The 23,907-nt window shown below is 43.1% G+C and overlaps 1 protein-coding gene across 1 annotated transcript in view; it reads right to left on the bottom strand.

Moving 5' to 3' along the window:
- The window catches only part of LOC110499112 (ATP-dependent RNA helicase DHX8), a 28,941-nt gene extending 18,825 nt beyond the window's left edge, over window positions 1-10,116 (bottom strand). The window contains exons 1-7 of the mRNA XM_036955957.1: window positions 9,918-10,116; window positions 6,823-6,908; window positions 5,090-5,162; window positions 3,520-3,611; window positions 3,298-3,401; window positions 2,842-3,204; window positions 2,586-2,730 (exon numbers count right to left, since the gene is read on the bottom strand). Coding sequence (XP_036811852.1) covers window positions 2,586-2,730; window positions 2,842-3,204; window positions 3,298-3,401; window positions 3,520-3,611; window positions 5,090-5,162; window positions 6,823-6,908; window positions 9,918-10,101 — 1,047 coding nt within the window. The 5' untranslated portion in view covers window positions 10,102-10,116. The remainder of the gene's footprint in view (window positions 1-2,585; window positions 2,731-2,841; window positions 3,205-3,297; window positions 3,402-3,519; window positions 3,612-5,089; window positions 5,163-6,822; window positions 6,909-9,917) is intronic.
- Window positions 10,117-23,907: the final 13,791 nt, after the last annotated feature.

The raw sequence follows: 23,907 nt of genomic DNA, 5'->3' as shown, positions 1-23,907 counted from the left end.
TTTTTATGTATAATTTCTTACATTGTTAGCCCAGAAAATGTTGTGTTATTACATACAGCCGGGAAGAACTATTGGATATCAAAGCGCCGGTAACTCATTAGCACTACCAGGAATACGACTTTCCTGAAGCAGATCAATTTGCCCAGCAGGGCAAATTAACTGATTCCAGAACCCAAAACAACTGCGCCGAAGGAGAGGTCCTCGGAGTGGTCTTTTAGTCCGACTTAAGAGGCGCACACGCCACCCACCGCTTCCAAGCATATTACTATCTGCATAATAAAGTTGAGGAGCTCATGGAGGGGGTCTCTTTCCAGAGAGACCGGGATTGTAACATACTCTGCTTCACGGAAACATCTCTCTCGGGATACCTATAAGGCCCCCCCCCCCCCGCCCTCCATTCGGCAAATCTGACCGCAAATCAATTTTGCTCCTCCCTTCCTATAGGCAGAAACTCAAACAGGTAGTACCCACGCTAAGGACTATTCACCGCTGGTCTGACCAATCGGAATCCACGCATCAAGATTGTTTTGATCACGCGGACTGGGATATGTTGCGGGTAGCCTCCGAGAACAACATAGACGAATAGACTGACTCACTTTAGCAGGAAGTGTATAGGAGATGTTGTACTCAATACCTACCCTAAACAGAAACCGTAGATATATGGCAGCATTTGTGCAAAACTGAAAGTGCGAATCACTGCATTTAACCATGGCAAGGTGACTGGGAATATGGCAGAATACAAACAGTGTAGTTATTTCCAAACAGGCAAAATGTCAGTATAGAGACAAAGTGGAGTCACAATTCAACGGCTCAGACAGCAGACCTATGTGGCAGGGTCTACAGATAATCACGGGCTACAAAAGGAAAACCAGCCACGTCGTTCTTTGCTTGCTTTGAGGATAACAGTGCCACTGACGCGGCCCGCTACCAAGGACTGTGGGCTCTCCTTCTCAGTGGCCGATGTATGACATTTAAGCGTTTTAACCCTTGCAAGGCTGCCGGCCCAGACGGCATCCCTAGCCACGTCATCAGAGCATGCGCAGACCAGCTGGCTGGTGTGTTTACGGACATATTCAATCTCTCCCTATACCAGTCTGCTGTCCCCGCATGCTTCATGATGGCCACCGTTGTTCCTGTACCCAAGCAAGCCAAGGTAACTGAACTAAATTACTTTCGCCCCCTAACACTCACTTCTGTCATCATGAAGTGCTTTGAAAGACTCGTCAAGGATCATATCACCTCTACCTTACCCGTCACCCTAAACCCACTTCAATTTGCTTACTGTCTCAATTAGATCCACAGACGCCGCAATCGCCATCACACTGCCCTATCCCATCTAGACAAGAGGAATACATATGTAAGAATGCTGTTCAATGACTATAGCTTAGCATTCAACAACATAGTACCCTCCAAGCTCATCATTAAGCTCGAGGCCCTGGGACTGAACTCCACCCTGTGCAACTGGGTCCTGGACTTCATGATGGGCCGCACCGAGGTGGTGAAGGTAGGAAAAACCTCCACTAGATTGATCCTCAACACAGGGGCCCGTCAGGGGTACGTGCTTAGTCCCCTCCTGTACTCCCTGTTCACCCATGACTGCGTGGCCAAGCACACCTCCAACTCAATCATCAAGTTTGCAGATGACAACAGTAGTAGGCTTGATTACCAACAATGACGAGACCGTCTACAGGGAGGAGATGAGGGCTCTTGGAGTGTGGTGCACTCACTCAACAAAACAAAAGGAGATGATAGTAGACTTCAGGAAACAGCAGATGGAGCACCCCCCATCCACATTTGCAGTCTCGCAATGGAGAAGGTGGAAAGCTTCAAGTTCCTCAGCGTAGATATCACTGACAAACTGAAATGGTTTACTCACACAGACAGTGTGGTGAAGTCACAACAGCACCTCTTCAACCCCAGGAGGCTGAAGAAATTTGGCTTGTCACCTAAAACCCCCAAACTTTTACAGATGCACAATCGAGAGCATCCTGACGGGCTGTATCACTGCTTGGTATGGCAACTGCATCACCCACAACAGCAGGTCTCTCCAGAGGGTGGTGCAGTCTTCCCAACGCATCACAGGGTGAAAACTACCTGTCCTCCAGGGCACCTACAGCACCCGATGTCACAGGAAGGTCAAAAAGATCATCAAGGACAACAACCACCCCGCTATCATCCAGAAGGCGAGGTCAGTACATGTGCATTATAGATGGGACCAAGAGACTGATCTCAAGACTGTTAAAATAGCCATCACTAGCACAGAGGCTGCTGCCTATTTACACATAGACCTGAAATCACTGGCCACTAATAAATGCAACACTAGTCACTCAAAAATGCCTACATATCTTGCATTACCCATCTCATATGTATATACTGTATCCTATTCTATGCCGCTCTGACATTGCTCGTCCATATATTTTTATATTCTTAATTCCATTCCTTTACTAAATGTGTGTGTATCGGGTATATGTTGTGTCGGAGCTAGGAGCACAAGCATTTTGCTACACCCGCATTAACATCTGCTAAACACGTGTATGTGACCAATACAATTTGATGGGTTATGAATACTTCCTGAAGGCACATACCTTCATGCTGAGACTGGTCTTGGAGCCAGTGAAGGACAGCACCTTGATCTTGACTCGTTGACCTTTCTGGACCACATCAGCCACATTGGCAACACGTCCCTCTCTGCGTAGCTCAGAGATGTGCACCAACCCCTCCCAGCGTTTCCTACAATGCAAAACAGATAAGGCGTTCAACATTGCACAATCAAACGCGAACCGGGTTCATCACTATTGAATTAATGACTTTTGCCGAGGCATTAACAACTCTTTTACTGACCTCAGCCCCTCCAGTTGCACAAAGCAGCCAAACTGCATGATGCTGGTGATTTTGCCGTTGAATATGTCTCCCACGGTAGGCTCCTCTGGTGGTGGGCGGTCCACATGTTTGTCCTTCCACCGGTCCGAGCCTTCCTTTGTGTCCCTGTCTCGGTCTCTGTGGGGGCTGGGGGTGCGACTGCGCTCACTCCAGCGAGACGCACGTTTCTTACCACGGTCGCGGTCCCTCTCACGGTCGCGGTCTCTCTGACGATCACGGTCCCTAGATCGAGATCTAGAGCGAGAGCGGGACCGAGAACGATGACGCCTCCTCCTGTCCCTGTCTCGGCTCCGGCTTCTGCTGTGCCGCCTCTTTTTGTCCGACCTGAGGAATGCAAATCTATGAGCTCCAATCTATGTAACTGAGGAAAATGTACACTTGAAACCAATAAGAGTTTAATTGGGGAAATCTCTTTACCTGCTCTTGCTCTTTGAGTCTGATCTACTCACACTGGGCATGAACATCTCCAACTCCTTCATGGCGGCGTCTGCGATTTTCACATCGTCTTCGTCTAGTATGGCCTTGGGGGGGGGGGTCAGAAATGGTAGGCCAAATATCAGTAGGTCACACAGTCAACCAAAGTAGTCTATAATGTATATTTTACCTGCAAATGAACTACGTTAAAGCACAAAGACTTACCTTAGGAGCCGGATCGTCTGGCCTGCATAACGCAGGAAACAACTCCTTCAGTTTGTCTTTCTCACTCTTCTGCTTGACCACAGGCTCAACAGCTAGAATCATAGAGTAAAGAGTCAGCAAGTCTACAACATACTAACAATAGCATAAACAGTGCATTCGGAAAGTATTCAGACACCATTATATTTTCCACATGGATTAAATTGTTGTTTTCCCATCAATTTAGAATAATACTGGTACGTAACGATCTACACAATAACCCCATAATGACAAAGCAAAAACATGTCAAATGTTTTGCAAATGTACAAAAAACAAACAAACAAAAAAAACGATGAAAAAAACAAAATTAGTATTCAGACTCTTTACTTTGTTGAAGCACCTTTGGCAGCGATTACAGCCGAGACTTCTTGGGTTTGACGCTTCAAGCTTGGCACACCTGTATTTGGGGAGTTTCTCCCATTCTTCTCTGCAGATCCTCTCAAGCTCTGTCAGGTTGAATGGGGACCATTGCTGCACTGCTATTTTCACATCTCTCCAGAGATGTTCGATCGGGTTCATGTCCGGGCTCTGGCTGGGCCACCCAAGGATATTCAGAGACTTGTCCCGAAGCCACTCCTGTGTTGTCTTGGCTGTGTGCTTAGGGTTGTTGTTCTGTTCGCTCCCAGTCGCAGGCCCTGAGCGCTCTGGAGCAGGTTTTCATCAAGGATCGCCCTGTACCTTGTTCGGGTTATCTTTCCCTCAATCCTGCTGCCACCATGCTTCACCATAGGGATGGTACCAGGTTTCCTCCAGATGTGACGCTTGGCATTCAGGCCAAAGAGTTCAATCCTGGTTTCATCAGACCAGAGAATCTTGTGTCTCACTTTCTGGGAGTCCTTTAGGTGCCTTTTGGCAAACCCCAACGGGCTGTCATATGCCTTTTACTGAGCACTCCACCAATAAAGTCCTGATAGCTGGAGTTCTGCGGAGATGGTTTCCCATCTCCAAAGAGGAACTCTGGAGCTCTGTCAGTGACTATCGGGTTCTTGGTCACCTTCCAAACCATTCTGCCCTGATTGCTCAGTTTGGGAACGTCAATGCTGCAGAATGTTTTTGGTACCCTTCCCCAGCTTTGTGCCTCGACACAATCCTGTCTCGGAGCTCCGCGGGCAATTCCTTCGACCTCATGGCTTGGTTTTTTTCTCTGACATGCACCATCAACTGTGGGACCTTATATAGACAGGCGTGTGCCTTGCCAAATCATGTCCAACCAATTGAATTTACCACAGGTGGACGTCAATCAAGACGCAGAAACATCAAGAATAAACAATGGAAAAAGGATGCAACTGAGCTCAATTTCAAGTCAAAGGGTCTGAAAATTACATACGGTATGTGTACATTTTTCATAGTGTGTAGATTGAAGAAAAATTTACTTAATCCATTTTTGAATAAGGCTGTAAAGTAACAATGTGGAAAAAGTCAAGGGCTGAATACTTCCCGAATGCACTGCACAAAGCCCATAGCTTTTCAATTGTAAGTGAAAAGCATACATCACCATAAATCAGACGATATAGGTGGAATATAGCTCACATACCTTTGTTTGTAGATGTCTTTGATGGAGGCCGCATCGTTTGAATAAGTCTGAGCAAATTGCCAACAAGTGAATCCTGAAAGATCGAAAATAAATTGAACACGTAGTTAAAGTCGGGAAGTTTACATGCACTTCGGTTGGAGTCATTAAGACTTGTTTTTCAACCACTCTACACATTTCTTGTTAACAAACTATAGTTTTGGCAAGTCAGCTAGGAAAATCTACTTTGTGCATGACAAGTAATTTTTCCAACAATTGTTTACAGACAGATTTCACTTAATCACAATTCTAGTGGATCAGAAGTTTACATACACTAAGTTGATTGTGCCTTTAAACAGCTTGGAAAATTCCAGAAAATTATGTCATGGCTTTAGAAACTTCTGTTAGGCTAATTGACATCATTTGAGTCAATTGGAGATGTACCTGTGGATGTATTTCAAGGCCTCCCTTCAAACTCAGTGCCTCTTTGCTTGACATCATGGGAAAATCAAATGAAATTAGCCAAGCCCTAAGAAAAACAAATTGTAGACCTCCACAAGTCTGGTTCATCCTTGGGAGCAATTTCCAAATGCCTGAAGGTACCACGTTAATCTGTACAAACAATAGTATGCAAGTATAAACACCATGGGACCACGCAGCCGTCATACCGCTCAGGAAGGAGACACGTTCTGTCTCCTAGAGATGAATGTACTTGGAGATGGGGGAAACAGGTACCAAAGTATCTATATCCACAGTAAAACAAGTCCTAAATCGACATAACCTGAAAGGCCGCTCAGCAAGGAAGAAGCCACTGCTCTAAAGCCGTCATAAAAAAAGCCAGACTATGGTTTGCAACTGCACATGGGGACAAAGATCGTAATTTTTGGAGAAATGTCCCCTGGTCTGATGGAACAAAAATAAAACTGTTTGGCCATAATGACCATTGTTATGTTAGGAGGAAAAGGGGGAGGCTTGCAAGCCAAAGAACACCATCCCAACTGTGAAGCATGGGGGTGGCAGCCTCATGTTGTGGGAGTGCTTTGCTGCAGGAGGGACTGGTGCACTTCACAAAATAGATGTCATCATGAGAAAGGAAAATGATGTGGATATATTGAAGCAAAATCAAGACATCAGTCTTGAGTCATCAGTCAAGTTAAAGCTTGGTCGCAAATGGGTCTTCCAAACGGACAATGCTACCAAAGTTGTGGCAAAATGAAAAACTGAGTTTAAATGTATTTGGCTAAGGTATATGTAAACTTCCAACTTCAACTGTAGCCATCAGATCATACCCGTTTGCTTACAGCTGCACTAGGGTCGGACAGGCGTTCTGTGTAGATTAAGACACCACGGAGCCAGCGCGAGATATGGCTTGGAAAACGTACCTCAATTCAGGGATGAGAAATGTTGTACTCCCGACTTGTTCCATTATCCCAACTGTTACACAGAGAAGATTGAACGGCTGCTAGTTTTTAGCAGCCATTTTGGAATGATAGTGTCAGCCAATCAACTCCTTTGTTGTTCAACAAGACATGCCATTCTATAATGGCTGCTGTGGCTGGTAGTTCAATATTCTCGGTGTAACAGCACAAGCATTTCTTATCCCTGGATTGATGTGCTTTTTCCAAACCTTAACATCTTGCGCAGGCTCCGCAGTGTCTTAATCTACACAGAAAGTCCGTACGACCAGCTGTACACAAGTGGGTCAGATCTGCTGGCTATCTAGCTAGTTACAGTAGATAGCAGTGGACAGTACTTACTGTGAATTCTGCGCCATTTTTCAATAGAAGTGATTTAAAGCCATCAAACGTTGGTTGCTTTTCAGCAAGGCTGATGACAAACTCGGCTGTGTGGCAAAGAAACGACCCATTAGTTCAGGGTTAACCTGATTAGCCAAGTAATATTACTCCTAAACATTAATAATGTACTCGTTTGCTTGTTAAACAGGGCTATCACGCCAGCTAGCTAGCCAACTTTAAGGCCAGACATAGCCCTTGAGCATGACTCAGTTCCATTACACATAAGAGTCATTGAATGAAGAGATCCTCTTACAGGGATGTTTTGTTAAGACCATTAACACTCGTTGCTTGCGGTAGGGTATCGGAAGCATAAGGACCTCATCACATATAGAACAATGAGCCAGATCGTTCACTGGATATATAAAATGTGAAGCTTCCAGGTGGCGTTTCCACTCACTACCAAATATTGTGATGAGGAAGCCAAGTGACCGGCAGTGGGAGAACATGGAATTTGGCCAACATTCTGCAAATTTACTCATCGATGAAACATTTGATCTCCATACAGTTCTCTTTCAAAAACTAGAATCTGTAACAGAGTGTTTTGTAGACTTCACCCTTTGCTAAAGTTTCAAAACATTGTGTTTAGAAGGAGTGCAAGGGCGAATTGAGTTATTACACACATCAGGGTAGGCGTTCCCTCGCGAAAATATGCAAATAAATGCTAGAACGTGCCAATGGGAACTCACTAGCTTGTGCTTGGCTGGGCCCACCTCCTTGCTTGTTCTGCCCACTATGATTAATTTGCTCCCATTGGAAATGACAGGCTCTGGTCTGTTGAGTTAGTGCTAAAAATCTTTGACCTCATCTTCCATAAATATACACACACACACTACCGGTCAAAAGTTTTACTATTTTCTACATTTTAGAATAATAGTGAAGACAAAACTATGAAATAACACATCATGTAGTAACCAAAAAAAAGTCAAAATAGATTTTATATTTGAGATTCTTCAAAGTAGCCACCCTTTGCCTTGTTGACTGCTTTGCACACTCTTGGCATTCTCTCAACCAGCCTCACCTGGAAGTGTATGTGATTTGGAATGCTTTTCCAACAGTCTTGAAGGAGTTCCCACATATGCTGAGCACTTGTTGGCTGCTTTTCCTTCACTCTGCGGTCCGACTCATCCCAAAATCCTTCATTATGTGGCCCGACTCATCCTAAACCATCTCAGTTTGGTTGAGGTTGGGGATTGTGGAGGCCAGGTCATCTGATGCAGCACTCTATCACTCTCCTTATTGGTAAAATAGTCTTTAAACAGCCTGGAGGTTTGTTGGGTCATTGTGCTGTTGAAAAACGAATGATAGTGCCACTAAGCCCAAACCAGATGGGATGACATATCGCTGCATAATGCTGTGGTAGCCATATTGGTCAAGTGTGCCTTGAATTCTAAATAAATTGACAGAGATATTACTGCACTGTCAGAGCTAGAAGCACAAGCATTTCGCTACACCCGCAATAACATCTGCTATACACATTATGTGACCAATAAGATTTGATTTGAACTCTGGGTATTCCATTCCTGTGGCAGTCCTCGTGAGAGCCAGTTTCATTATAGAGCTTGATGGTTTTTGCAACTGTACTTGACAAAATTTTAAAAGTTCTTGAAATGTTCCGTTGGCAGTTGCAAAGAAAGAGCCAAATCTCAGACTGGCCAATAAAAATAAAAGATTAAGATGGGCAAAAGAACACAGACACTGGAACTCTGCCTATAAAGCCAGCATCCCGGAGTTGCATCTTCCCTGTTGACCTTGGTGTTTTGCGGGTACTATTTAATGAAGCTGCCAGTTGAGGACTCGTGAGGCATCTGTTTATCAAACTAGACACTAATGTACTTGTCCTCTTCCTCAGTTGTGCACCGGGGCCTCCCACTCCTCTTTCTATTCTGGTTAGCGCTGTTCTGTGAAGGAAGTAGTACACATCGTTGTACGAGATCTTGGAATAGCCTTCATTTCTCAGAACAAAAATAAACTGATGAGTTTCAAAATAAAAACTTTTGTTTCTTTTGAAACTGGCCATTTTGAGCCTGTAATCGAACCCACAAATGCTGATGCTCCAGATACTCAACTAGTCTAAAGGCCAGCTTTATTGCTTCTTTAATAAGCAGTTTTCAGCTGTGCTAACATAATTGCAAAATGTTTTTCTAATTATCAATTAGCCTTTTAAAATTATAAACTTGATTTAGCTAACACAATGTGCCATTCGAACACAAGAGTGATGGTTGCTGATAATGGGCCTTTGTACACCTATGTGGATATTCCATTAAAAATCTGCCGTTTCCAGCTACAATAGTAATTTACAACATTAACAATGTCTACACTGTATCTGATCAATTTGGTGTTCTTTTAAATGGACCAAAAATGTGCTTTTCTTTCAAAAACAAGGACATTTCTAAGTGACCCAAACTTTTGAACGGTAGTGTATATGCATAAATAAATGATTACATTGATGCACACCTTGATATAGTTAGTGTTCCCACACTGCCACATCCATGTTACATTGTTTAAAAAAGAAAACAGACAGAAGACAAGAGGCGACCACTTGTGCTAATTGTCCATCTAGCATTCGCATAACACCTGTGTGTAAGTGTTTCGTAGATTGAGTCACCCATAGTTATAACGTTATGGATCTGTCCAAAACGGATACCGTAAGTGTATATATTTTTATTTGAGGATTCTTCATCGCTTATGGAAGACAAGTGCCAATGATTATTGAAGTTCCTAAACGTTAAAACAACGTCGGGATTGCAGTTCACATGAGGCAGTCGTGGGCGAAGCTAATTTTGGCTCAGAACTGTAGCCAGGGAGAAGCCAGAATGCCGCCTTGAGATTGAGAACTAATTTAGCTAGCTAGGTCAGACAGATGTCAATGCTGTGTTAGTTAGCTAACTAAACGTTAGTCCGGATACGTTTGTATTGGCAACAAGACAACCACAACAGTGCCAAGCGAGTTACTGGGACTCATTTGGGGTATAAGACCGTAGACAGTTAACTTAGGTAGCTAGCTATCGTTGGATAACATGGTTAGTTAGCTGCTAAACAATTTGCGGTTTTCATACCTAGATCTTTATCGCTTATCCCCAGATGGTTGTCGAGTTCTGTGCACACTTTGGATACTAACGAAAGGTATTCGAGCTGTTCTAGCTCGTTATCTCCGATATTTGCCATTCTCCACGAGATTGTTTTGTTTTCAGAAGAAACCAGCAGCAGACATATTTGGAATTTGATGGAGAATGACACCATTTCCGGTTCTGCCGGAAATTAGTGTGTGTGGTGTAGTTCTTCAATTTTGTCACCTGGTGGTGCTAAAACCATTCCCAAAAGGGGACTCCCTAAAAACACTCCAGTTCGATACAAGACACTTCGTAGCAGGTAAAATTAGCAGAGAATTTTCGCTAGTCCTAATCTTAACCTAATTATCATAATCTCTTGCGTAAATCCTCCTAATATTCTACGAAAAGACGTAACTGTATGGAAGGGGCGTGTTTTTAGGGCTCTCCCAAGATGGACACTGTCTCTATGGACACTGACCGGATGTTATGACTGCCACAGTGACAGACATACACGAGTTAGCCTAGTGGTTAGAGTGTTGGACGAGTAATCGAAAGGTTGCTAGATCGAATCCCTGAGCTGGCAATGTAAACATCTGTCGTTCTGCACCTGAACAAGGCAGTTAAGCCACTGTTCCTAGGCCATTATGGAAAATAAGAATTTGTTCTTAATTAACTGACTTGCCTAGTTAAATAAAGGTTAAATAAAAGAGGGAAAGTAATCAGATTACATAAATGAGTTTGGGTAATCCAAAAGTTGTTACTGATTAAGATTCTGGACAGGTAACTGTAACAGATTACATTTAGAAAGCAACCTGCCCAACCCATGCAGTTGCACTGAACCACTGCTATCTAGGAAGAGCTGCTGCCACAGGGGCATCATCTCTCTTACGACACACTCTTTTAATGTGTTTTTATAACCCTAGAGATAATTGAATAGGTTTCCTTGTCTTTATGTATGATGAGTTACCCAACTGCCCTGAATTTCAAACCTTTTCTTTGCACTGCCGTCTCTGAGAACCAGCTCCTTACCTTCAAGAGACCCACTTGCTCCCCCTCCTCTTCTAAAGTCTCTTTCCTCTCCTCCTTCATTAAAGATTTGTGTATCCTTTATCCCCTTTCATTCTCTACCCCCTGGCTCACTGCTTAGGTCCCAGCCAAGGGCTTGTATAATCATCCCCCACTTCCCTCTTCACTTTTCCAGCACGGTGTAGCCTACATATTCCTATGTGTTTTGAATCTGGATCTGGGGGGGGTGCAGCTGAGGCCCCCTCTCTTGTCCTTACCTGACCCAGCGGAGTGGAGCTGAGGAGGGAGTGGAGACTATTTCACAATGGACTTATACCTGTGTGGGTTTAGCCTATGTGTGTGGTGTGAGTGAGTGAGTGAGTGAGTGAGTGAGAGAGAGAGAGAGTGTGAGAGAGAGAGAGAGAGAGAAAGCCCCTCTCAAGAGTACATTCTTTCCTGATTGTTTACAACCAACTCGGGGGGGGGGCGGGCGACAGGCAGTCATCTCCGTGTCTGTTTTTACATTTCCCTGTTTAACCATCATGGGAAAAGATCCCCGCACTCATACATTAAAAAAAGGTGGATGGAATGCAGGTTCCCCCCTCCTCGTGTTTATGTTTATTTCTTGTCACTTCATCCGAGCTCTTTGCTACATTAGTGAGCGTGGGGCAAAAAAAGAGTGGCAAGATGGAGTTCCAAACAAATGTGCCGTTGACCTACAGGCAGGAAGTGAATTCACAGTGGCGCTATATGTTCAGTATGGCAATGTGTTTGTGTCAGAACGAGCGGGTGAGAGAGGGGAGGAGTGTACGAGAGAGAGGTGAAGCCTCTGTATGCGCGTACACATGCGTGCATATACTTGAATTGACAGCACAGCTGGCTGAGATGTTTGCCTGCCGCTGAGTGGAAAATTCCTGCTACAACTGAGGATGGAGAGAGGGAAAATAGGGAAGAGAGGAGGAGGGAGCCTCTGAGGGGGCCGTGCTAGGGTCCGAAAAGCAAGGGAGGGATTGGTTGGCGGAAAAGCTGCCTTTGTGAGATCACAGCCCCCACAACAGCTTCCCACCCACATGACGAGTGAGCGGGCTCCCTATTAAAGATTCTGAGACAAGAAAAGTATCAATGAGAAAACGCTGCGCAACTGTTATTATGTGACTCATTCATATTTACTGGCTAATGGACTGACATCAACATTGATGAACATGTGTTTAAGTAGAGCTAGGCCTTGTTAAAAAAATAAAATAAAAACATTTAAGAGAAGGAACATTTCATCATATATTGTCCACCAACTTCAGATTTTTTTTTCAGTCATGTCAGCTGTATATGTGTGCGAAGGTGATAGCTTGCCCATACTCTTGCACATGCTGACCTGCAGCTGTCAAGCTTGGGTAATGCAGTATTTCCGCCACCAGAGGGTGACAGAGTCAGGCTGGCCATGTCCTCAACTGAGGGACCCTCACACGTCATGCTGTCTGGGATTGTGAAATTGGAACGATTACCCACCCACACCAAGTGTTTATTGCTATATTTCACCTGCAATCTAGTGCGTGCAATCATCAAACAACAACATGAAAACATGAATAAAACTTAGACAGCACTCAGTCATGGGGGAGAATGCAGTGTGACGTACTGATGGACCGAACAGTGGTGGCAGTCCCTTCCATTCAGTCCCATAGCAATGTGACATGACAGATTCTGTGTACTCATCATTTGCTACAATTCGTGCATTATGCATTTCCATCCTTGGCTGACTGCAAACTGAGCTTAGCAATGGTGCATTTCCAATGAGGATTTACCCCTGTGTTTTACCCAAAAGGCTCAGACTTTTCTGTTTCCATCTATAGTACGCAGGCTGACACCCGTGCATGGCTCCGGCGGACCAGCTCTAACTTAGGACCAAAGCCAGGCCACTGGTACTTTAACTGGCATTGACATCACAATGGCTAACTGTGAACTTTCACACCTTCTCACAAAGCAACAGTCTTGAATGATGCGGAGGTTGTTGCTTCTGCTCGCCGCGAGTCTTGAATGTCACACTCCTGATGGAAACACAATAACACTAGAGGCAACATGAACATAAAACAATGGTGACCCACTGGTGTGGGGGTAAGTCTAACTGGAAAAGTACCACAAATTTACTTCCCCCCCCCCAGAACATTTCTGAAAGCCTTGAAGATCAACAAATATAAAAGGGCCGTGCAACTGTATAGTCTGTTTGTATGTGTTGTTATCGCAGTGAAAATGTATGGCGTATGGAAATACAAAGATCACAGAAAGCAAATTGACGTTGAAAAAAAACATTTTAGATGTCTTTTCCAGACGTTGACGTCAGGCGCATTTTAGGTGCTGAATGAAAGTTGAAGATATTTTTCTGGATGTTGAAAATACATACTTTTCGGACGTTGAAATCAGGTGCATTTTAGGTGCTGAATGGAATATGTAATTTACAGACATTGAAAATACATATTTTTCTGTCATTGATTTTTTGGGGCAAATTTCAACTGCACTTACAGTACCAGTCAAATGTTTAGGCATTCAATGGTTTTCCTTTATTTGTACTATTTTCTACATTGTAGAATAATAATGAAGACATCAACATTATGAAATAACACATATGGAATTATGTAGTAACCAGAAAAGGGTTTAACAAATCAAAATATATTTTATATTTGAGATTTTTCAAAGTAGCCACCCTTTGCCTTGATGACAGCTTTGCACACTCTTGGCATCCCCTCAACCAGCTTCACCTAGAATGCTTTTCCAACAGTCTTGAAGGAGTTCCCACAAATGCTGAGCACTTGTTAGTTGCTTTTACTTCACTCTGCGGTCCAACTCATCTCAAACCAGCTCAATTGGGTTGAGGTCGGGTGATTTGTGGAGGCGAGGTCATCTGATGCAGCACTCCATCACTCTCCTTGGTCAAATAGCCCTTACACAGCCTGGAGGTGTGTTGGGTTATTGTCCTGTTGTAAAACAAATTATAGTCCCACTAAGTGAAAACTAGATGGGATGGTGGATCGCTTCAGAATGCTGTGGTAGCCATGCTGGTTAAGTGTGCCTTGAATTCAAAATAAATCACTGACAGTGTCATCAGCAAAGCACCCCCACACCATCACAGCTCCTCCATGCTTTACCGTGGGAACCACACATGCGAAGAGCATCCGTTCACCTACTCTGCATCTTACAAAGACACGGCGGTTGGAGCCAAAAATCGCAAATTTGGACTCATCAGACCAAAGGACAGATTTCCACCTCTCTAATATCCATTGCTCGTGTTTCTTGGCCGAAGCAAGTCTCTTCTTATTATTGGTGTCCTTAAGTAGTGTTTCTTTGCAGCAATTCGACCGCAAAGGCCTGATTCACACAGTCTCCTTTGAACAGTTGATGTTGTGTCTGTTACTTGAACTTTGTAAAGCATTTATTTGGGCTGCAATTTCTGAGGCTGGTAACTCTAAGGAACTTATCCTCTGCAGCAGAGGTAACTCTGGGTCTTCCTTCCCTGTGGCGGTCCTCATGAGAGCCAGTTTCATCATAGCGCTTGATGGTTTTTGCGACTGCACTTGAAGTAACTTTTAAAGTTCTTCTAAACCAAACATAGACCTCTATAATTGGTTCAGATTTGGTCCAGTTCAAACCAAAAATCTACTTCCTTGGACGTTGAAATCAAGGCCAGTCCGAACAGGACCAAATGATTAGTAGTATAGAAAGACATCCAAAAGATGTCGCTATCGATAAGTGCTTAGCGGGATGGGTCCCAACCGCACACTCAGGGAGCCAATGTGCACTCATAATCTGTCTTGGGTTTATATACAGTGGCAAGAAAAAGTATGTGAACCCTTTGGAAATACCTGTATTTCTGCATAAATTCCAGGGTGGGAAAAGTATGTGAACCCTTGGATTTAATAACTGGTTGACCCTTCTTTGGCAGCAATAACCTCAACCAAACGTTTTCTGTAGTTGCGGATTAGACCTGCACAACGGTCAAGAGGAATTGTGGATCATTCCTCTTTATAAAACTGTTTCAGTTCAGCAATATTATTGGAATGTCTGGTGTGAACTGCTCTTTGTAGGTCATGCCAACAGCATTTTAAATTGGGTTGATGTCAGGACTCTGACTGGGCCACTCCAGAAGGCACATTTTCGTTGTTGATTTACTTCTGGGTTTTGGGTTGTCGTCCTGTTGCATCACCCAACTTCTGTTGAGCTTCAATTGGCGGACAGATAGCCTAACATTCTCCTGCAAAATGTCTTGATAAACTTGGGAATTACTTTTTCAATCAATGATAGCAAGCTGTCCAGGATCTGAGGCAGCAAAGCAGCCCCAAACCATGATGCTCCCTCCACCATACTTTACAGTTGGGATGAGGTTTTGATGTTGGTGTGCTGTGCCATTTTTTTCTTCACACATAGTGTTGTGTGTTCCTTCCAAACAACTCAACTTTAGTTTCATCTGTCCACAGAATATGTTGCCAGTAACCCTGTGGAACATCCAGGTGCACTTTGGCAAACTTCAGACTTGCAGCAATGTTTTTTTGGACAGCAGTGGCTTCTTCCGTGGTGTCCTCCCATGATCACCATTCTTGTTTAGTGTTTTAGATATCGTATACTCGTCAACAGAGATGTTAGCATGTTCCAGAGATTTTTGTAAGTCTTTAGTTGACACTCTAGGATTCTTCTTAACCTCATTGAGCATTCTGCGCTGTGCTCTTGCAGTCATCTTTGCAGGATGGCCACTCCTAGGGAGAGTAGCAACAGTGCTGAACTTTCTCAATTTATAGACAATTTGTCCTACCGTGGATTGATGAACGTCAAGGCTGTTAGAGATGCTTTTGTAACACTTTACAGCTTTATGCAAGTCAACAATTCTTCATCTTAGGTCTTCTGAGATCTCTTTTGTTCAAGGCATAGTTCACATCAGGCAATGCTTCTTGTGATTAGCAAACTCAAGTGAGTTATTTTATTTATACGGCAAGGCAGCTCTAACCAACATCTCCAATCACGTCTCATTGATTGGACTCCAGGTTTGCTGACTCCTGACTCCCAATTAGCTTTTGGAAAAGTCATTAGCCTAGGGGTTCACATACTTTTTCCAACCTACACTGTGAATGTTTCAATGATGTATTCAACATAGACAAGAAAAATACAATAATTTGTGTTATTAGTTTAAGCACACTATTGTTGATGAAGATCAGATCAAATTTGATGACAAATTTATGCAGAAAGCCAGGTAATTCCAAAGGGTTCACATACTTTTTCTTGCCACTGTATGGGTTTCAGTAAAGCAGTGTCAGGAAGGGATGGAGAGAAAGCTTAGGGGTTCTGGTGGGGGGACCCTGCCAAGCACTACCTGCTTTAGTTGCCAGGCTTTTCTTTTTGTGTTAAGACAAACTATCAGTCTGCTCTAGAATTACCCTGTTTACGTTCCCATGGCGGTGTCTTTTCCTCAGGAGGGTGATGGGGCCACTGACTGAATGGGGAAAGGAAGACTGTTTCGATGTGTCTATGTCATGTCACCCTCTCCGGGGTTCGGCAACAACCGTATGCATCCAGGTTTTCAGGGGAAATGGAAAGAGAGCCTGTGATGCAAATTCCACTTTTGGAAGTTAACAAAGTGACAACATAACTCCTCCTCCACATTTTACTGGATTGGTACAATAGTGCAGAAGAGAACCTCGCCCAATAGTTTTTTTTATTCTCATCCGGACCAGAAAGAAAGAAACACCGCTCAGGCATTTATTTTACGCCTGCTACGTTAGGTTAATGTCAGGTAAACATGGGTGAAGTCAGTGAAGTCCAGACGCAACCACCCTCCCACCTTCCCAAGCGTTCTTTTATAGTGGTCCGCTATCCACACAATAGGCCTGGCTACACTCAGAAATACTGTATGTCTAGCCGTGCTGCAGTAGGAAACACTGGATCTAAAATTACATTTCCAATGTGAGCTTCACATCTACCCAACTATCACAATTACTAGTCATGAAATAAAATAACAATCAGCAGTTTCTCTTTCCCCCCCTATTTATTACCTGCCAGCTACTATTATATAATACCCACTCTGCAATGCACAGGCACAGAAATAGCTCGCTAAGCTGATACAACGTTTTTCTTCTGATATATCCGCTTACCCCAGATATTGGCAGGCTCAGGTAACCAACTGTTAAGAAAGGGATGGAGGAGGAGGCAATAACAGACCAGGGAGCGGGGGAATGTAAATTTAGTCACATATTTATTACATAAATATATAGTAAAATAGACCAGCGACAATTACCATAAAAATATCTTCCTTTAAAATCCTGACCATAAACAAAGGTTTGAAAAAAAATCACATACTGACGTTTACAAACACGCTGATTGTCTGGACCTGTCATAAGCAGCCCACCACAAAAACCTGACATCACACCACCCACTGGATTCTTGGAGGAAGAGGGGGGGGGGGGGGTTCAGATGCTAGGGCGAGAAGGGGGAATGGGACGAGGGTACAGGTTCAGGAGGAAGGGGGTGACCCTGCAGTAGCTACATATGAGGACACCGAGGTGTATTTTATTATAATTGTTTTTATTTTTATGTGGAACTCAGTCGGGGTCTCAATTTACTGATGAATTAGAATAGTACCATTTCAAAACTTTGTTGTGCATTAGCAGTTTCCTCTTGTTATATGTAGCTCACTGTCAGTCAATCAATTAGCCCATGTCAATTAACAATATTTAGATTGGTAAATTAGGGTAGTTAGTCTAGCCAGCTATCTAAGCTTGTCTGACCTCTAGGGGGCCCCCATTTCAGATCTCAGATATCATATTAACATGGCATAAGTCATGTCAAAATGTGGGGGTGGGGGGAGGACCTGGAAGTGCCTGCGACACTCCAGGACCAGGGCTGCCTACTCCTGGTCACTGGTTATGCTGGCAGACCAGCATGGTCAAGCTGGCAGACAAGCCTTCGTTGTTTTTATGCTGGTGACCAGTCTTCATTGTGGAGTTGCTTGTGACCTGCCTTCGTTGTGTTTTTGCTGGTGATCAGCCTTTGTTGTGTTTTCACTGTTGACCACACTGTAAAAACCATAACTTGTTTCTACAGTAACTTACTGGCAGCCAGTTACCTGGTTTAACAGTGCATTACTGTAAAAAAAAATGAATGTACTGTTAAACCAAGTTTCTTTGGAATTTACAGTAACATACTGTAACTTTTTGCACAGTAACATGGCTGCCAGTAAGTTACCATAAAAACTATTTGGCTTTTTTTACAGTGTACTTTTAGTTTATGGTTTTTGCAGCTTTTTATCCATCAGCCAATCGGCATTTCTCAATGTGTTTAAAGGACGTGAATGCTGGTATTTACAACTTCACAACTGGAAAATGCTCTCTTCCCACTTGGTTACAAACGCAACATTACTTTCACAGTACTTTGAAATGTAGGTGGAGGCAATGTGCAGGTGAGGGCTCATTAGCATATTTGTGGGCATGGTCTAAAATGTTGTATTTGTCCCAACCATTAGAGGAAGTGTTGTACCAGTTTAAGTGGTTTTATTGTTATGTTGTTGAAGGTTGAGCACCTAATTTGTCCACGCCCAGTTCTGTAGTATTTGCAAGAGCTTGTGGCAATCAAGAGCTGCATTGTTAAGAGGTGACTGTGCATGTTCCAATAACGTAATGGCAGTTGGTTACCGGGAAGTTTATGTTCAATAATATATTGTCAGCTTGTGGAAAGTAGTTATTGTAAAATTCACAGTAACTGATCTCTGACACAACCAAGAGGCTGAGGCAAGTTTAGGCTGGGTCTCAAAGACTGTGTATTAGTTGTCAGCTAATGTTATAAGCTTTCTTGTAATCAGTGAAGGTACTGTGAACTTCTGGCAGCTAGTAAGTTACTGTGCTTTTACAATAACATCTTACTGGCAGTTAAGGCTGCCTGTAGGTTACTGGCAGTTAGTTTCTAACAGTTACTGGCTATTTAGTTCATGTGAATTTGACAATTTTCTGACTGCTGGTTGCCAATTAGGTAATACAAAATTCACAGCAACTTCCAGGCAACTAACTTCCATTAAGTTATTGTGAAATGCACAGTAACATCTTAACAGTGCAGCTCTTTAATGTCACATGCTCTTTACAAAGATTCCAGAACTGACAGTGTTAAAAGAGGTGCTCAACCTTTGACAACATAACCATCATCCAATTAAAGTGGTAAAACACTTCTACTGACGGTTGGCACAAATACATGTATTTTAGTTCACACACACAAATATGCTAATGAGCCCCACCAGTACATTGTCACCACCTGGATTTCAAAGTGCAGCGATGATTGTACCTTATATTCAAAATATTGGGTAGAAAAATGTGACATTATACTAGATAATCTGCACATGTCCCCTAAAAAGGAAACGACAAGTACCATGTGAGTATGACCTTTTTGTACCCCAGGGAACAACACTGTAGCCTAACCGTATCCTAATTTTGAGAGTTTGTGGTTATACAGTGCCTTCGGAAAGTATTGAGACCTGTTGACCTTTTCCACATTTTGTTACGTTACAACCTAATTCTAAAATGGATGAAATAAAAATAAAAACTCAGCAATCTATACCTCATTATGACAAAGCGAAAACAGGTTTTTAGAAATTATTGCAAATGTATTAAAAACGAAAAACAGATACCTTATTTACATAAGTATTCAGACCCTTTGCTATAAGACTCCAAAATTGAGCCCAGGTGCATCCTGTTTCCATTGATCATTCCTAAGATGTTTCTACAACTTGGAGTCCACCTGTGGTAAATTCAATTAATTGGACATGATTTGAAAGTTGCCAATGCATGTCAGAGCAAAAACCAAGCCGTGAGGTCGAAGGAATTGTCCGTAGTGTCGTTGTGTCGAGGCACAGATCTGGGGAAGGGTACCAACAAATGTCTGCAGCATTGAAGGGGCCCAAGAACAGAGTGGCCTCCATCATTCTTAAATGGAAGTAGTTTGGAACCACCAAGACTCTTCCTAGAGCTGTCCGCCCGGCCAAACTGAGCAATCAGGGGAGAAGGGCCTTGGTCAGGGAGGTGACTAAGAACCCGATGGTCACTCTGACAACCATCTCTGCAGCACTCCACCAATTAGGCCTTTATGGTAGAGTAGCCAGACGGAAGCCACTCCTTATTAAAAAGACACATGATAACCCGTGTGTAGTTTGCCAAAAGGCACCTAAAGACTTTCAGACCATGAGAAACAAGATTCTCTCGTCTGATGAAACCAAGATTGAGCACTTTGGCCTGAATGCCAAGTGTCACATCTGGAGGAATCCTGGTACCATCCCTACACTGAAGCATGGTGGTGGCAGCATCATGCTGTGGGGCTGTTTTTCAGCAGCAGGGACTGGAAGACTAGTCAGCATTGAGGCAAAGACGAACGGAGCAAAGTACAGAGAGATCCTTGATTAAAACCTACTCCAGAGCACTTAGGATCTCCGACTGGGGCAGGACAATAACCCTAAGCACACAGCCAAGACAATACAGGAGTAGCTTCGGGACAAGTCTCTGAATGTCCTTGAGTGGCCCAGCCAGAGCCCGGACTTGAACCCGATCGAACATCTCTGGAGAGACCTGAAAATAGCTGTGCAGCAACGCTCCACATCCAACCTGACAGAGCTTGAGAAGAATGGTAGAAACTCCCCAAATACAGGTGTGCCAAGTTTGTAGCGTCATACCAAAGAAGACTTGAGGCTGTAATCGCTGCCATAGGTGCTTCAACTAAGTATTGAGTAAAGGGTCTGAGTATTTATGTAAATGCAATATTCCAGTTTTTTTTTTATTTTGAGTAAATTAGCAAACATGTTTAACCTGTTTTTGCTTTGAAATAATGGGGTATCGTTGTCGATTGATAAGGGGGGATATTATTTAATACATTTTAGAGTAAGGCTGTAACCTAACAAAATGTGGAAAAAGTGAAGGGGTCTGAATACTTTCCTAAGGCTCTGTATGTTCTTGGTAATAAAGGTGTACCTTGTGGCACTGCTGAAACATTATTGCACTTCAGCCCAAAAGCTTACAAGTTCAAATCCCCAAAGCAATTATGCACACTTTACATCAAGTGTCCCTGAGCACTGCTATTTTTAAGTTTGTGTTGTCAGATTATCTGACAATGATTGACCTGATTCTGGGATAACTTTTAGCAAAGTGCAGAAATGTATTCTTGCCATTAAAATCTATGGCCAATCTCTGTCATGCCCACAGACCTGGCGATGTAGCAGGAAATTCAGGTCATTAGCAACCAAGAGATGGTGAGTTCAAATCCAAGTGTGGTATAGTCTCAGGTAACCAGCATTCAGCAGCATACTGTCCTTTTACAGCAATAATGCCTTAATTCAGCTGTAAAACATCTGTAACTTGTTGTCGTTTAGCATACTCTCATTGAAACCAGTAGCCTGTAGTGTACTGTAAAATTACAGGAACTGTTTAACAGTGTAGCATTTTCATTGTATGAAAGGAAAACATGGTGGAGAGGGAAAGAACAGGATGGTTCTTCACAACCATCACAGCAGTAAAGAACCCTTCCTGATATGCCTGTATGCTTTGGTCCAGCATTGTCTAGCTGGCCAAGCTGGTCTGCTAAACCACGCCCATAATAATCCTATTTCCCAGCATGCTCTAATGCAGTTTTATTTTTTACAATTGTTTGTTTCAATATCTGTGTTTTTGCATGTACATTGATTTATTAATCAATTAACTACACAAAGATAAATCACTTTTTCTAAACTAATCCAATCTGCTAGTTGGATTTATTGCACCCGTTACTAAAATGGTTGTTCCAGTTTAGATGGTTTATTTGTCTTTCCAACCCAGGCGGTCATTCTGAATGCAGGTTGTGGGTGAATAAGATAGTGAATTGTTGGCTATCCCCCCTCAGACTGGATTCCAGTTAAGCAATAAGGCACGAGGGGGTGTGGTATATGGCCAGTATACCACAGCTAAGGGCTGTTCTTATATAAGCATGACGCCATATACCACAAACCCTCAAGGTGCCTTATTATTATTATTATTATTATTATTATTATAAACTGGTTACCAACCTAATAGGACAGTAAAAATAAATGTTTTGTCATACCTGTGGTATACAGTCTGATATACCACTGCTGTAAGCCAATCAGCATTCAGGCCTCGACCCACCCAGTTTATAATAGGAATGAGACGTCACCTTGCAGGCCAGCATAATGTGATTTGACGCAGGTTTTGTGGGTGACCAGCATATGCTGGTACGCTGGTGACCAGTTTCCAAAACACAGATAAGGCTGGTCACCAGCAACAACACAGAGAAAGCTGGTCACCAGCAACAACACAGATAAGGCTGGTCACCAGCAACAACACAGAGAAGGCTGGTCACCAGCCTATGCAGTTTTTTTCAGCAGGGTACTGTGTGCTCTCTGGCCACCACCAGTTACGGCAGTCTCAGATTAAGACTAGAGCCTTGATAGATTTACATATACTTCTGGCTGAAGGCTTTGAATTCTGTTTTATCTAACAATAACCACAAATATAATGAGAAATTAGCTAACGGACTGGTTAAAAAACTTTTTTGAAGAAAAAAAACAATTATCCATAAAAACATATCCATAAAAACAACATCAAGAGACACAAAAATGACTCGAACCAGAGAAAATACAATCCAACCCAGCCATATCGAGGCTCTCCATTGGTCAAATTTGGTAAGATTAAAACCCAATAGATTTGAATCAGGTGTCATGTCGAAGTGCACCGTTCAAGACCTTTTCGAATAAAATTGGCACGTCGCCTTTCTCTGGATAGAACAGTGGACTGCAAGAGTGCAGGTGATAGACGTCAACACAAAGAGATCATACACACCTGTACAGCAAAACATCGCCCAGAGTGTAGTCCCTATTCCAGGACTGGAGAACAGTGGAGACTGTAAGAAAGGCAGTTTGACATGGACCCTTCTGTCAAGACCAGCTACTGTAGACTGGATTGAGTAGTGGGTATTTGTGAACTATGGAACTCAATTAGACCCGTCTGTTTCTGTGTGGAACTTCTCTGTGAGAACGTTTGATCCCTTTTGCGGCATTATCTTCACTATCTTAACAGAGTATCTCTGGCTGTCCATACAATAAAAGGCTATAGTAGAGTATTGGTCGATTGGATTGAGGTTTGATCTGAGCTAGGAGGGTACATGTCAGAGCAGTGCCATGAAAAGAAGACAGGAGACACATTTGATGGACAGCATGAGAAGAGGAGGGGTTTAAGGAAAGCACCCTTTGAGGCCTCACATTCAAACCTGAGCAGTCCCGACCGATCAAACCCGTTTTCAACCTGACAAACTTTGCATATATATTCATGCATATGGTGTGTTAATTCTCTAAATATTTTTTTTCATTAATAGTGTACATCCTTGCTTTCTAGGCATAACATTTCCGCCACACCTTTTACAAAAAATATCTCCACAATTTTACAAATTTCAATAGACACATAGGATGTCCAAGCAGCATAAAGCCGACCAACCAACTATAATCACCTGCCTTCAAAAGCTCCTGAAGGCACTACCTAATAGTGCTAATAACTAATTGGAAAAATATGTGAAAAATTTGGCCTAGTAAGTAACAGACTCAATACATCACAATCGGACGAATCGCCAGAGCAATTGCTTTACTCCAATTCAAAGATCTTCACACGTTCTAACTTGCCCAGCTGTCCATGCCTGAGACAGTGAGCAGGCCACAGTGCAGGTCAATGTGCCATAGAAGGGTCATAGTGCTTTTTAATGACTACAGTCATGTGCTCACTCTTACTCAACTTACTACTGTACACAAGCACATCTAGAGGATGGCTTACCGACGCCACGACTTTGAACAGTCCAAGCACTTCACAACACAAAATATAGTCGCACAGAGCTGCGTGACCTACCTCTTTCTCTATATCACGCATACACACACGCATGGACGCAGGCGCGCACACACACACTAACTCCCTTGTCCCTGTTATTGTTGGCAGGATGAACATGGCAATCTGGT

The sequence above is a fragment of the Oncorhynchus mykiss genome, chromosome 20 (assembly GCF_013265735.2).
Source record: "Oncorhynchus mykiss isolate Arlee chromosome 20, USDA_OmykA_1.1, whole genome shotgun sequence".
Classification (NCBI taxonomy): domain Eukaryota; kingdom Metazoa; phylum Chordata; class Actinopteri; order Salmoniformes; family Salmonidae; genus Oncorhynchus; species Oncorhynchus mykiss.
The sequence above is the reverse complement of the archived record's forward strand: the minus strand, read 5'-3'. Positions and strand labels throughout refer to the sequence as shown.